This window comes from Phoxinus phoxinus (assembly GCF_949152265.1).
Source record: "Phoxinus phoxinus genome assembly, chromosome: 10".
NCBI classification, from domain to species: Eukaryota; Metazoa; Chordata; class Actinopteri; order Cypriniformes; family Leuciscidae; genus Phoxinus; species Phoxinus phoxinus.
This window is the reverse complement of record NC_136885.1, coordinates 30951483-30968049: the sequence shown is the minus strand read 5'-3', so window position 1 is coordinate 30968049 and position 16567 is coordinate 30951483. Positions and strand designations below refer to the sequence as shown.

Sequence of the window (16567 nt, the reverse complement as noted above, 5' to 3'; positions counted from 1 at the left end):
ACTCATTTCCTAAAGCTGATGTGAAAAAGCAGAAATGGCTCGTGCATCAATCTGTCTGATAAACAACTGAGAATATACACACACACATCACAACACCAGGAGAAAATGCACCGTAGAGTCACAAGTGAGTTTTTAACTCTTAATCAAAATTAGGACAGCTCTTCAGTTTAAATTTAATGATTTAAAGTCTGATTGTTTTCAGGAGTCTGTTTACAAATGTACTCTCTCATTAATAGGTATGTTTATTTATAAAAGTCACTTCCTTGTCTATCTGTTAACATTTCATATTTGGTTGTGTAGTTTCTTTTTTCACTAATTCATGTTGAGATGGTTTTACAGACAGTGTTTGTGCATCCTTCAGATTTGCTCCTTCAAATAAAGTAATGTGTTATATAAAAGCTCAAAATATATGTAATTAAAAATCTTCCTTTCTTAAAAGTTCTGTGGTACATGATGGTATCAGGTGATAATGTCATACTGAAAAGTTGCCATATTAATGTTCTACAGTTTTTTTCACCCATGGAACCCAGTGATATCTTAATACTGTGGTAAGTACATGTCATGTTGGAAGTATGATGGAATATATCAAAAGTATAGTATACAATACTTCACAATACTTTTTGTCAGAGGTGGTACATGTTCAAATTCAAAAACATTAAAATCATTGTAATCAGATATGCCTGAGTACTGACTATGCAAAAGTATGTGAATTTTGATATAAGTATTGATAATACTTATTGGTTATCATATCCATGTACTATGGTAGCCCATATGGTATTCCAAGGTACTTCAAAGAATAGCGTATTATTTGAATATTAGTGACTGTGGTTACCATATTTATGTATTATGGTATTTTATGGTAGTCTACTATTTTTTTTTTATACCAAGCTACTTAAAAGAAAACCATGGTACTATAATTTTACATTATCGTGTTTGCCATAACAACATATACCACAAAAGGGGGGTCATAAAGTAGGATCTCGGTAAATTCTTGCCTTCATTATTTTGTTAATTCTACTGGATGACGATTGCGCGCCTCCGCCCATTGATCAGCGGCGCGCTCCAGGCTTCCTTTTGTCCAACGGGCCACCTCAGTGGAACATTCCATTCTGGAAAAAGAGGGGAGTACAGCTTGATTGTCTTTCCTAAAGTTTTACTTTATACAACAATACAGCGCTCCTATCACACCCGGCGTAGACAGCTATATTAGATTCTAAATATTTTGTAATGCAACGATATAGCTCGTAAAAATGGTCCTCGGTCGCGTTTGGGTGAAGCGAGGGCACCCGTAAGTTGTTTTGGGAGCGGCGAAGAACCCCTCAGTTCTCCCAGCGAGCAGTGAGATGAGATGGGCGGGAGAACACGCGGGGACGATGCTGCTGTTCCGGGGAATTTGATCGATTTGAGTCTCCTGTCTGAGTAAATTGTTTTTGGATGTCACAGTAGTGACAATATGTATCTGTGCGGGATTTGTGGAGTTGTGTGAGGACGCGCAGGACATATTTTCCTTCTCCGATTCCTCCTTTGGCTGTTTATTTGGGGTTCTCCACTCTAACGTCTCTCAGTCCCTGGCGTCCGGTGGTGCTTTTGCGTGATCCCGGTCATTAACACACTATTGCGAAATAAAACCAGGATGTAAGGAAAAGCGTTGATGTGGGAAGAAACTTTGGAAACGCATCCTGATCCAAAAACGGAGCCCTGCTGGTCCCTCCCGCCTAAGCTGGAGATAGGGATGGTGGTAAGTTATATTTCTGTATTAAAACCTTCACAATCAACCTCAGTGTTTACTGGTTTTCCACAACCGGCCATTTCTATTGCCTCCACTTTCCCTCACTGATGGAGTTCGTTGTATAGATGCAGTTGTTGCCATTAGTTACAAGATCAGCATCAGCAACACACTGCATCTGACAAACTGCTATTGTCCCTCATCTGATGTTGCTAGAAAGTGGTTCACTGTTTTTTGTGGGGTTTGAGCCCCTCCCTGTTAACCATTACCACCCAGCCAGCCCAGCACTATTCCACTGGGAGTACAGCTTCTTTACTGGGTATAATTTCTTTCATTTATCTGCCATTGTGATGTGCTCCTCATCAGTAACTGTTTCAATATGCATATGCTTCATCTTTTGTTTAGCTTCGTCAAAGAGACCATCCTGATCTAACAAAGACATGTCCTGAAACTCCTTGTCCCCTCTTGAATATTCCAGGTCGCAGGATACATGCATTATTCTAAGGGTTTGAGTCGTCTAGACTAATGTTATGGATCTGATTACGGTTTGCTCAGTGGTTTGTTTAAAAGCAGTGGACCTGCCGGTTCTTCTGGAGACAAACTAAATCACAAACACACTCCGTTTGTTCATGCATATGGCTTGACTTCTTGGGAAAGCACTGGCCTGTGTTAATGCTGCTTACTCAGTCAACATTGACTAAGACTAGTCATCGGTGGAAATGTAATAATGTGTTGCTAAAAGTCTTTGTACATCACCACAAAGAGTTGCAAAAGCCTAAGGGAAATTCTAAGATTTCGACATTTTAAAAAGGTGGGATGGTAACATTCACTAGGGGTATGTTTACATAACAATGATATAGGCCTACTAAAAACGTAAAAGTTTTTCTTTAGTTTTTTTGCGTATAGACGACAACGTTGTTAAAATGAGCCCCGATCTGTGTAAAGAAAACGCTGTATTATTCATGCCAGGCCGGTAGTTGGTGGCGTCACTTCGTAAAGAAACACTGCACGTCTATAGACTGAACATGTAGGCTAATACGCATGGCTGTCACCATTTTCACAAATTTGAGTTTTTGTAGTTTACACAGAGACGACAATGGTATTCTTTGAATTCTGTTTTCAAAAGTTTGAGTTTTCAGGCCCCCAAAACGCTGTGGTCGTGTAAATGAACGGCCAAAACACATTAAGAAGTTTTCTGTCTTTAGTGTTGTGTTGTGTATATGGCCCTAAACTACCAAATAACCAAATTTGTTCGTTGTGTCTTTTAGCTGTGGAGTTTCTTCTTTTGCCTGAATCTATTGGCTTAAAATATTAGTTTTTCATTTGTAAATTTTGTCCGTTTACTCTCTCTCTCATGTATTTTCAAACCATTATGACTTTCTTTCTGCTGTGGAACACCAAAAGAGAAGAATATTTAAAGAAAACAATGGAAGTGGATAGGGATCAGTGACTGTCAAACAATCCATACAAAAGGTCACAAGTCAAGTTATAAACTAAAGTCATAAGACTAAAACTTTAAATCTTGTTTGACAGCCGTGGTCCCTTTCATTGCATTGCAAAAGTAGCTTGGACATTCACAGAAGAAATGAACAGATGCAGGAAAGTCTTACTGAAAGATGCATGCAAGGATGAGCAAATGATGACAACATTTTTATTTTTAGGTGCACTGTTTATTTAAAGGCACAGTAAGTCATTTCTGAGAAACGCTATTGAAAATTTAAATCAACACCTAAACAAACAGTATTGCAAATATTTGCAATAAGTGGATTGGACCGATCCACAGAGCACTAAAAATCTCTTGTAGCCAATCGGCAATGGGGGCATATGATGGGGCGGAGAGATAGTAAGCAAGATGGACATTTGCAGAAAGATTGTATAAAGAGAGATGGCTGAGATATTACCACAGAGGGAATGGTCAGAGGAATATAATTGGAAGAAGAAGGGTTACGATCATCAGACAAGAGCTAGGACCTATACGTTAAATATTGGAAAAGCTTTCCAGGGCTGGAAAGACGTGAGCGAGCGGGAAGGCCTGAAAACGGATACTGTGGTTGCTTTGTTTCTGTTCGATACGCGAGTAACATTGGTTTTTTGATTTTTACAGAACCAAGCTGTTGTTTGCTGATGTTGATTCACCCATACTTGCCCGAGCTGTCTGATGCGCCAGCTGTAGTGGTTGCCTGTGTTGCATAGCATGCTCATTATTTTGGGAGCGGAGCGATGAAGGCAGTTTGTTTGTTTGGGTGTCGATTTCAAATATCAACATTGTTTCACAGAAATCGCTTTCTGCAACTTTAAGTAGCTGTGTTTTAAGTAGCAATAACGATAATTATTGCAATATGATTTTCCTTGGTAAAATTATAAGATAATGATAGCGACAATTTTTTTGGCCATATCGCCCTGCCCTAGTTTTATGTCCATAGAAGTTAATTCCTCTGTTGATTTGATTATCAGTGTTTTGTTAAGGTTGGGATTAATAGGCATGGTCAGATCTGGAACAGCAGCATACAGAGAAAACTCATGACTGGAGCGAGTGAGACACTGGGTGTGATGAGGCAGTTGGCGATCAAGGTGTTTAATTACCGCCACAGCATCCTGGTCTGGTGGAGAGTGTGTGTGGGAACTTGGCAGTGTGTCCGTGGACGCTCCTGTCAGCAAGATTTACGATGGATTATTTGGGAGTCAGAAAGCCATTCTTTTTCATTCTTGTGACTGCATTGATTGGATTTTCTTGACACTGGCAATCGTTTGGCAGCGAGTGCAGTGGAAATCAATACAGTTTGACACTAATGTGGTCTAAAGTTCCTCCTTAATGTTAAATTTGTAGGTAAAGCTTGGCACATCCCACATGTAGACTTACTATCTTAAAGACCAGGCGCAATTTACTCGTTAATATTTAAAGAGCATAGGCTGTATTCCAGAATACATTTACCATAATTGACGAAAGCTTAGATATTAAATTAAGGTTTCCAGTGCAAGCTTAGAGGAAAAGTTCACTCAAAAATGACAATTGACATTATTTATTCTTGTGTTTGGAAGTTTAAAATCTTTACACGACTCTTTTTCATATTATAGAAGGCTTGAACTATTGCACTTGAGTCATATAGACTAAGTTTATATTGTTTTTGGAGCTTGACAACTTGTCACTATAAAATGTTGGTGTATGAAAACAAGTTTTATGTTCCAAGGAAAATATAACTGCTTTTAGGTTTGGAACAAGTAAATATAAAAGGTATTATATAATAGTTCACCCAAAAATGGAAATGTTGTTGTTCCAAACCTTTATTAGTTTCTTTTTCTGTTGAATATAAAAGAAGATATTTTAGGTAACCAGACAGCTGACGGCAGCCATTGACTTCCATAGTAGTCAAAAAATTACTATGGAAGTCAATGGCTACCGTTAACTGTCTGGTTACTAACATTCTTCAAAATATCTTCTTTTGTGTTCAACAGAAGAAGGAAACTCATACAGATTTGGAACGGATTTTCATGTCTTGTGTGGACTATCCCTTTAACTACTGTTTTAATCTCATAGATGACCTGTCAACACTGTTATGTGATGTTTATATATCTGATTTTTTTTATTTATTTGATCTTTCAATGGCAAAAGCCCATTTGGAACCACAAAGGAAGGATGCAAATTAAAAGGAGCCTATCAATATGCAAATACAGCCCCACACGGAGACATGAATAGAGCATCACATGCTCATAACCTCAGAGAACATGCGGTTTGCATCAGAGACAGCTGTGTTACGCAACCTGCGCCTCCATCCTTCACTGCCACTTGGGCTGCAGCAATTACATAAAGATCTCATGTATGTTAAAGAGAGAGGGCTGAGAGAAAGGGAATAATGCCCGCCAATCTTCATTTCCATCATTATCTCATCCGTTTCCTGTTTACCATTCGAGTCGTGTGTCTCTCAGACACGTCCCCCAACTGCTCTTTTCTCCTTGTATGAAAAGGTTGCACATCTATAGTGCATTCTGTGTTTTGCAGTTGCATCACTTGGATTACAATTACAAATTGAGGTTCTAGCCTATATGAAGGTTCATTTAGGGATTCACTCACAATTTGCTGTTGTATTGATGGTAAATGATAGGGGTGTAACAATATATCGTGTCACAATATATATCGCAATACAAAAATGCAGCAATATGTATCATGGATAGTGACAATATGTGTTGTGTATAGTTCACCCAAAATGAAAATTACAGAGTTTCAGTGTCAGTGCTACATTAAACTACTATAATGTATTGGCTAATAATGCAATGGGGGAATATTTGTGGGTCCTGATAATGCCACATGTCTCATGTTACCTGTAAAAAGTGGCCTACATTATTTTAAATATCTAGCCAGTGACAAGTGCAAGCATATTCGTCTAAAATAATTCTCTATTTTCCGCTTCAGAATCATGAATATTTTTATTCTGGTGTCACCATTGTCCTGTGTATTGGCCAGCACCAAGTCCAAGCCTATTCATTCATACCCACAACCAAATTTAGCATTTTAATCAACAGTAAAAAAAATTAAGCTTTTATATGTTTTGGTGTATCGCAATAATATCGTATCATGATATGTATCGAATCGTGACATGAGGGTATTGTTACACCCCTAGTAGATGATGTACACATGTGTAGAGATGGTGCTAAGGAGATGGTTATGTGGTTTAATCTTCAGGAAAAGTGAAATTTGTAGTTCATGCACATGATGTTAGAGATTCCTTTGTTTTCGATGTTGACCTCTTAAATTTACTAACCCTCATGTTACTCCAAACCCATATGATTTTCTATCTTCTGTGAAAAAAAACCGGTTAGGCAGAATGCTTATGCATGGTTTTCAATGCAACAGAAGTACTAGCCAAGTTTCATCCAGTTTTTGAGTTCTGTTATCGCCAAAGTGACATTTTTTGTGAAATTTGTTATTTCGACATAAATCACGAGACTGAACTCTCGATACAATACTATATCGTGATATTTTAAGCCAAAATAAAGAAGAGTTTTTATTATTATTATTAAAATAATATTATTGTTGTTTTATTTTATTATTATCAGGGCCCACAAATATTCCCCCATTGCATTACTATACATTATACTCAACATTATATATAGTAGTTTAATGTAGTAATGCCACTGAAACTCCTTTAACTTAAATTTGTTTTTCTCATGCATTACTCTCGCTTTCAATGCGGGCATTCATTGGATCTCAGACAAGCCGTGCGCGCACAGACTCTCTCGGTGTTCTCTATGTCCCGTTTCTCCCGCTAATAATGCACTGTACATATAGGGATAAACCATCTAAAACGCTTTGAATAATCTTACTACTAAAACGAAATGTGATATGGTGATTTAAACGATGTTTGTTGAGAAGTCCAGCGTGTGTGCTTCAGATGATCAAAGCAATATATATATAAGCAGATATTTTAAAAAATGTTGGTAATCAAACAGTTGACGGTAGCCATTGACTTCCATAGTAGGAAAAAAAATACCTTGGAAGTCAATGGCTACCGTTAACTGTCTGGTTACCGACATTCTTCAAAATACCAGAAGAAAGAAACTCATACCGGTTTGGAACAACAATTTTTGGGTGAACTATCCCTTTAAGCATCTGTGTTTTAAATGGAGAACTAATATTTCATTCACATAAATTATTGAGCCCTGTAGCTGGCCTACAGTTATTCTACATCATCAAAATGAGCGTCTGAGTGGCGTATTCATCTCTGCGCCACAAGCCTGTGATGTCATTGTAGCTTTGTATTTCTCTTGTCTTCATTCTGTGCAGTGATTCTGTGCTTTACGTTGCTCTCGTCTTAGGTTGGTGTCTGGGCTTCAAGCTCAAAGAGTATTTTAGATCTTAACAAAAGAGACAAAGGAACAAAGTGAACTTAGTGTTTGAAATGGTGCTTGTGTGATGGTGTTTTAGATGTACTGTGAGTCTTTCGCAGATTTTCGCCAAAATTTATGTTATGTATTCTACTAAAACCTAGTGCAGTTTTAGGAGCAAACACTGACTAAATAACAAAGATATGTTGTGAATCTTTTTTTTCATATCTTCGAATCTTTGATATCTTGAGAGTAGACATGCATAAAATTGCCTAAATCTTTGCAAACATATTAACGAAATATATATTTTTATGAAAAAGTAATAGGAGTCATAATAGAAAACCGAAACATGCATTCTTGTGGAAATTAACCAATGACAACGAATGATGATTGGCCAATTGGACACAATTATTGACCAACGTCAATAATCTAAATATGGCCAAATAGCAGCCAATATTTTTTGTCTCCCTAATCTTAAATATTCCCAAATCACAGGTTTTGTCGGAGTTATTTTGTAGAGGGTTAAACTTAATTAGCAAAGTTGGCGTCAATTTCAAAATATAAAGGAAAAAAAAATAACAACAATTTCATAGTTTATGTGGAGATGTGGATGCACTAAACTAAAAAGTGCACAAAACCCTTCTCATTTTCTGACTATATAGAATCTAGATTGTCTTTCTCAAAAATAAAGTGTCAGTCAGATTTCTTGTTAGCAGTTTCAATTCCAGTGTTGCAATTAAAGTCTTTGTTTTATTGTTATAATTATCAAAACATAGGGTCTAGATAAAATCCCTATTAAAATCACAATTTTCAAATGGCAAAATTACTAAATTAATTTAGTACAAGTTATTTTTTTGGTCATGAAAGAATGTTGAACTAGATTTGTGGTAAATATTTATGTGCTATTACATATTTCATACTTATTTAATTATTCTTGAGCAGACACAGCTGTGCCAGTAACCTCTTTCCCAGGCTTAAGTTAGATATGAGCTCTGATGCCCCCGGGGCAAATGACACAGAGTCAGTTCAGCCACTAGAATCATTCTGCCCTGTCAGCCCACTTTTTTCTCATAGACTGTGTGTGTGTGAGCCTCATTCTTGAACACATCTTTAGATTTTCTCACTGAATCTCACAGAGTATTCTTGGGGATGAAGATGTCGTTCATTTCACCCTGTTGTTATATTCTAGTCTTCAAGAAGGATGGTGTGAGAGTTTTCGTAGCTGGTGATAATCGGGCCAGTTCTGCATTGTTACTACATCCTTGTTTTTATGCCTTGGTTACTTAATGTTGGTTACTTGGTTACTTAAACATTTGGTTTTCTGTTATGTTTTAAACATAGTTTTTACAAATTAAAAGGCTGATTAATTGAGGCTAAGTGTTAATGTTCGGCTAACATGATCTACTTTTCAATAGTTTGGGGTCCATCATTTTTGTTTTTGAAAAATGTTTCTAATTCTCACCAAGTCTGCATTTATTTGGTTAAACATAGATAAAAAAAACAGAAATTAAAGAACTGTTTTCAGTTTGAATATATCTTAAAATATAATGTAGGCCTATTCCTTTGATGCAAAGCTGAATGTTGAAAACAGTTGTACTACTTTTTTGTCTATTGTTGATGCTTCTTTGTTTTTTATTATTTTGGTCTTGACAATGCACATGCACATAGCCAATTTGCTGTTAATATGGCAAAACAAATAAATAATAAATCTAGCTGGCCAAATAGCAAAAATGGTTTGTAATAGGCTAGTTCTTCATTTTAGAAATCATGCCATTGAAAGTGTCCAAAGTAGAAAACTAATTGATTAGTTGCATATTTTTTGGTAAAGAACTTTGACCATTTGACTCGCGTGCTGTTTTCTGTGCGTGCGGCCAGAGAGCGGTCTTAGACACGGCTAATCTATTAGTTTTCTACTTTGGACACATAGCCTGCAATTGAACTGCTACAAATGAATTGACTTCATTGTTTTCCAGGAAACAACTATTTAAGAATTTTTCAAAACAATATTTTGGTCTTGTGCTTGAATTTGAATGGTTAAAAATCGCTTGATCGTTTAAATTGACAAGACTTAAAAACATGTGCAATGATCAACTTTCATGACAACGCAGCACTGGCCCAATTGCGCAAGTGACAATTCTGTGTCAACTGTCCCGAGCGTCTTTCACGCCGGCCACGAGCCATCGGGCAGTCCTTATTATCGAGCCCTGTTGTTTAGCCTACAATATGAAAGTATATCTCTTCTCTCTCGGCTGATGTAAACTCTTCTCTGTGTGGGTATGTTGCATCTCCTTCGGTGGGTTTATGTTGTGGTTCAACCTTTCGTCAAACTGCTCAGTTAAATTTTATTTAAGGTCTGCATGTTTAGCACATGAAGGAAAGCGTGAGTTTTTTTGTTGTTGTCTTTTCTCACAGCCTATGGACTCTAGAGTCTGCTTCAACACCATCTTAAGTTTCAGCCTCCAAGTTTCCCATCACGTCATAGCCGTGCATTTGCTTCTGCGTTCAGCATGGAGCGGTTTCGCATTCCTCGCTACACTTCATTTATCTGTGTTTTATTTTGAATGAATGAAGTAAAAGCTCTAAAACAGTCGCAGGTCTTGTAAAAGCAGCTGCTTTGAACTCGTGCCCGGAGGAACTTTGCCAACACAAATGGGCTTTGCCCATCCCCACCGCTACATGCATTGCATACATCAGTATGTAGCTCTCTTTGTGGATGCTAACGTGGTAAACTTGTGAGTGTAATGATGTTTAACACCCTGATATTCATTTTCACACAGTTAAGAATAGTTTACCCAAAAATAAAAAGTGTCTCATGTTGTTCCAACCCTGTATTCTTTTTTTCTTCTTCTTCGCAACACAAAAAGAGAAGTTAGGCTGAATAAGCAAGCTTATAAGCTTTCTTGTTGCCATGCAATGAAAGTGGATGTTTATTTATAGTGTTAAAAGATTTTTTTTTAAATTACATTTTTTTTGTGACCACCCATCATCAACTTTTGCTGTATGGAAAAGAGCACCATGAATATTCTGCCTATAGCACATTTTGTGTTTCACAAAAGAAATAAAAATTAATTTCGGTGTCAAAATGAGAGGAAGTAAATGGGTAAATAATTTTTGGATAAACTATTCACTTATTTTTACATTATCATTTAATTTAACTGATAGTCATGTAGTTAGTGTCAGTAAATTACAGAGAAAGACTTTAGTAATGCATAAATCAAATAATTATAGTAATACTATAGTAATAATAATAAAAATACTAGTAATAATAATGATGATATGATGTATGATAATAATTAAAAAGTTTTGTTTATTTATTTATTTTTGCTTAAAAAAAGATCTAAATACTTTAAAACTGCCAAAAGTTTAATTTGAAAGTCCTCCCCCCTTTTGAAATTATAGTTTTTGGTTCATTTTTAAATATTTGAGGTAAAGTTGATCATTCAAACTTTTAGACAAAAATTGTGATTTAATTGCAACTATTTTAATCTGAAGACAACTTTCCTATTACGATCTGCCTTTACCTCTCTGTCAGTGTTTTACACTTTTCTATTCCATCATTGGCCAATATGCTCATGCAAACAGACAAACGCTTTGTTTATCTGCAAAGACTTCTTCTCTCCTAGCCTCTCTCCATCATTTCCTCATTTTTTTGTCGTCTTTTCTTCCTCCTACACTCACGTGGCCCCAGCTGGGATGCAGAGAGAGTGTTTAGTATGCCAGCAGCGCTTCTGGGCCTTCCTGATTCTCCATAGAAAGCAGGACAGAACGTGAAGAGGGGGGTTACAACGCCACAGTGGACTGTGGGAGCAGAGTTTCTAAGATCCGCTCCAGGAATGTCCATGATTCATTTGACCTTGCTTTTGCCCAATCCCCAGTTGTCCCTTGTCATCCCAGGCACATGAGCTCTGCGCCATGCTAGTGTCTGAGGGGTGAGTGTAGATGGAGGTTTTGGAGCAGTTGCTTCCCCGGGTGAGCGTTCAGAACTTGCGGGGACAGACGTGGATAGCGCTGGATCTATGAATGAGGTCCTTTAAAGGGCTGGGGGTTGGGTGGGATCTTTTAGAAGGGGCCGAGGAAGGAGTAGGGGGGTCCAGGGGCCCTTAGAAGCCATGGGTGAATGGGAAGGCCAAGGCTGCTTTGTTCTGAGGTTGAAGGGCCGTGGGGGGAAAGTGGAACACAACAGAAATGTACAGGACCACATTAGGTGAGGGATGGAGAGGAAGTTTCCTAATACAACAAGAACCGAACCTTATACGAAGTGGTTCTTAACTGACGACCCAAAAATGAATCGTTGGTCTGTACTGAAAGTCTGGGAAAATTGTGAAAATTTAATTTAGAAACAATTTTTTTTTTTTTTTGTTGATTGATTGATTAGGACATGAACAAATGCATTGTGCTGAAGCAGATTGTTAATGTTTGCTATACTAATGGCAAATAAAAAAATACAAATTTGGATTTTTAAGCCACTGACACATCTGAGACTTGGATCTATGATTTTCCAGTATAATTGATACAGTGGTTGTTAATGAGTGATTCAGAAGAATTTTCTTTTCAGAGTATTATTTTTAATCATTAATTTGAACCAATTCATTATTCTAAGATTTTGAAATCATCCGACTCCAAAAGAGAACTAAAAGTGAGGTGAGTGACATGTAAACACCACTACAATATAACCAAATATCGAAAACATTGTGATAAACTATGTATTTAACTACAAAAATGCAGGTACTTCTGAAAAACACTTTCATGGGAATTGTACAAATCTCTGGATTCTCTTTTGAATCATGTTTTTTTTTAGATCTAAATCGAAATATATTGATTCACTAAAATGCATCAGTCTACTTGATGCTATTATCAATTGTGTTCTGCTGTTATCTCGAATTTCTCTGTTTTTGCATGTACTGTCATGCAACATCTCTGAGACTTGGATGTTAGGTGCTCCGGTATACCGTATGATACATTGTTCGTGTTACTTTGTGTTTGTTAATTAGTGATTCACAAACAAACAGTTGTTTTGAGACTATTCTTTTTTTAATGATTCAGTTGAAATGTTTCATTATTCACTCAACTGCAAAGGAGAACAAAAACTGATGCTATTGACATGTAAACAATGCCACGTTTGCCACATTCTTGACATAAAAGTAATAAATGGTAGTATTTATCTAAACAATGTATTTAACTTCAAAAGTGCAATGTAAAATGCTTTACAGAGGACCATTTTGAGGAAATTGAACACATTTTTTTTTTTAATTGGTGGCCTTGAGATCCGAACGGTCCAAATGAATTGACTAACTTAAATTAATTTAGATTCTTGGTGTTATAATCAATAGTGTTCCTCTGTTATCTTGGATTTCTCTCTGTGTTTTTGCACATACTGTCAGTCAGTTCTGTGTTTTTAGCTTTGTTTGGTATCTTCATGGTGAGGAGTCATTGAGCAGAACGCACCCTCCCCCTGCCCGTTCTGTCATTTCAGACTCGGAGCACAATTCCCACATGCACACTTGTAGCGTCAGTCTGGAACTCTTCTGCTCTGTTTTTCAGTTAGGCCTGGGTGGTGTGATGATACACACCCTATCACGGTAACTGGTTAAGATACAGCTATACCATTTATATCTTGGTAAAGTAGATATATTTGTGCTGAATGTGCACCCATTTTCAAATCCACCTGGCTTTCCTTTCCAATAAGAAAAAAAGTACAGTTGTGTTGCTTCTTTAAAGTTCAATGGGCGACTTTTTTTTTTTCAGAGAGGATCTTGAGATAATGTGACGAGTGAGTGAGAGGAGGCGGGTGTGTGTCAATTTTCCATAGGAGAGAAGAGAAAACAAGAATGCACATCTTTTATCAGTGTATCAACACGGCAGAAAAGGAGTATTGTAGTCATTTCAGATATTTCAGTGTTGATTCGTATCGAAATATCAATATTTTTGACAACACTAAACCCTACCGCTGCTTTGCTAAATCTTTTTATGTGAATGTACGTTGTGCTGTACGATATGTTGGGACTGGGGTGCCAGAACTGCAACTGAGAATATGCACTGTGGCACGATACTACGATCTTTCTTCAAAGGCAGATCGTCGAGACATTTTTATTGTTCACTTCACAATCTAAAATCGTGATATCGCACACCCCTAGTTCCATAAATATTATGGTAGTTCACTTTTTTGTACAGTCCTGTTCCCCATAGTAATTACAGTAACTGGGTTAGTACATTCTTAGGTAAATACACTGTAACTACACATAAGTGCACTTACTGTAAAATAAAGTGCAACCAATATTATTATACATGAATATGATAACAATTCAGTATTATGCCATCTGATACCATCACTGTACTAGTAGCACCACAGTACTTCTTTGTGAGGGAAGTGTTTTTGTCAGACCATTACATCTTACTGGAATGTGCTCGCTTGGGCTTTTTCTGAAACGGGATCCACAAACTCCACTCATAATCTGTCTTTTAATGGTCTTGGGAAAAAGCTGCTTAGTCTTGGAGATTTGGAGGTGGGGTTTCGGGTGTTGACTCTCCAAGACAATTGACAATAGCCTGTATAGCCTCTTCTGCTTGAGTGACTTAATAGCTGCTGTCCTATTGTCTTGTTTTGAGGTCAGATCCAGGACACCTGCTGCGAGCAGCGACCGAAAAACAATGATCATTATGGCCAGTTCCAGTTTGATAATTTCTGAGGGTCATGTTTTTTAAGTCGTTAGTTCTGTTACCGCTATCAACCTCTCTAAACCCATTTTGTTTACCTGCGGCATGTCCTTAATCAGAGCGTGTAGAGGAGGATCGATATGGCTCGCAGGGAAGGGTGTATAAATGCAGCAACCTGGCAGTGTTCTGGTGAAAATTCAATGCATTGATTAGGAAAATTAATAATCAATGAAATATATTTTCTTTAACATATTTAAGAATTATTAAAATAGGACAGGTTGACCCCCTCCCCCCCCCCTTTATCCTAACAGCCATTAAAAACGTGAAGTAAAATGCAATAAAAAGCTAGTTAAAAAAAGTAATACATTATATTAATTTAAAAATAAACTGAAGGAATCATATTTAATCATTGAAGTTTATATGCATCAATATAACAATACATTGTAGCAATACTTACCTACGTACGTAGATATTTAAAAAAAAACATGCCAGACACTGACTTCTGTGAACTTTTGAGAATAATGATGCATTGCATTTCAATCGTTAGTTATGAATTGATTAATTTAAACCAAATGAATCAAACCTCTTTAGGATAAACGTTCTTTAGTATTGAAAGTAGTCTCTTATGCTCACTAAAGCTGTATTTATTTGATCAAAAATACTGTAGAAACAGTAATATTGTGAAATATTATTAACATTTTAAACAATTGTTTTCTGTTTTAATATATTTTAAGATGTAGTTTATTACTTTGATGCAAAGCTGAATTTTCAGCATCATTACAGTCTTCAGTGTCACATGATCCTTCAGAAATCATTCTAATAGGCTGATTTACTGCTCAAGAAACATTTATCAATGTTGAAACCAGTTGTGTTTAATATTTTTGTGTCACTGTCAGAGCAAATATTTACACTCCTGCTTGTAAGGTCAAATGGCAGGGTAGTGTGTATGTGCGCGTGTCTGTGTGTGTACAGCAGAACTACTCTGACAGCACAGAGAGACTGCGGGAGGAAGCGACAATAATAGTGTGTGTGTGTGTGACCCATTTTATCCAGCGCACCTACAAGCACACTTCACAGCTTGTGCTTTACTGTGGACACAACTTGGGCTGCACCCAGTTTCTCGTGTGGCTATTACCAGGGACACCACATACACTGTGTGACACTTACGCAAACACAGCCCACGGTTCATTTGAATATTTCTCTCTCTACATCTATCCTGGTTTCTTTATTTAACAGCCATGTGGTTTCACCCTTTACACACACGCACACATTGAGCCTTTCTCCATGGCTAAAGCCAGCGCTGTTACTATAGAGACGCTGCCCACATGATGGTATGGACTTTGACAGCACGACTTCGCTATAATAAGCCTCTCTCGCTCTACTCTATATCAGCACAATTCGGGCCACGCTAAGATGACTGACAGCTGACAATTGCTAGCAGCTTTACTATGGTGACCCACAACCATCCCCTTGGTAAAAATGCACTGGCACCATGATACACAAAGTATGTATGCATTTAAATAGTATGAGGTAATGCCTATTTTTGGATTCTTATAAGCTTGTATAAGAAGGCAGTTGCTAATTTAGTTTCTCTATTATAATCTTTTAAGAATGATGTAATAGTCAAGTAAGATACGGGATACTGAATTTTTTGTTAATCTCTAGTAGGATATTTTTTTAATATATATATATATATATATATATATATATACGTATTTTTTATATATATACATATTTATATATATATATATATATATATATATATATATATATATATACACACATGTATATATTTGAATGGATTACCAAAACAAATATTTGGTTATTTAACTTTTTGTTTGTTTAGATTAGATAGTATTTTATTTTATTTAAACAAACAAATTTAATAATAATAAAATAAATGTTATTTCTATTTATTTAGATTTTTTGTTTGTTTGAGTGTTTCTTCTAGCATATTAAACCTTCTAGAGGTATAAAGCAATAGGCTATATCAAACGAAATAACAGATCGTCAGCTTTTAAATAAAACAACAACAAAAAAAAACATTTTATTCTAGCTTTATGGATTCTTTTTTTTAATGGATTATTTTTTTAACTACACTTGAATGTGTGTAAGTTTCATTAAAAAAGTTGAGAAAATCAAAGCCTACTTTTGTCAAAGCCTACAATGTTCATAAGCAGTGCTTCTATCGCTTGTTTCTGCTTCTCCTTAGCTTGTGTTTTGATCCTGAGATTCTGTACTCTTTCAGAAGATCCGTAATAGCGCCCTCTACAGTGAAACAGTGAAAACATGGATTCCTGGAAAATTCAATTGTTGGCAGGGAACTGGAAGCATTATTAATAACAAAATTCTGTCAATGGTTGGGAA

The 16567-nt window shown here is 36.6% G+C and overlaps 1 protein-coding gene across 7 annotated transcripts in view; it reads left to right on the top strand.

The window, feature by feature from the left end:
• Window positions 1-22: 22 nt before the first annotated feature.
• arhgap33 (Rho GTPase activating protein 33) overlaps window positions 23-16567 on the top strand; it is a 55154-nt gene continuing 38609 nt past the window's right edge. For 3 of the 7 annotated variants that reach the window (XM_079624768.1, XM_079624769.1, XM_079624767.1), the window contains exon 1: window positions 55-124. In XM_079624768.1, coding sequence (XP_079480894.1) covers window positions 106-124 — 19 coding nt within the window. In that variant the 5' untranslated portion in view covers window positions 55-105. Of the gene's footprint in view, window positions 125-1321; window positions 1739-16567 lie in introns of those variants that run through there. The other 4 variants (XM_079624773.1, XM_079624771.1, XM_079624770.1 and 1 more) reach the window with 4 other exon arrangements.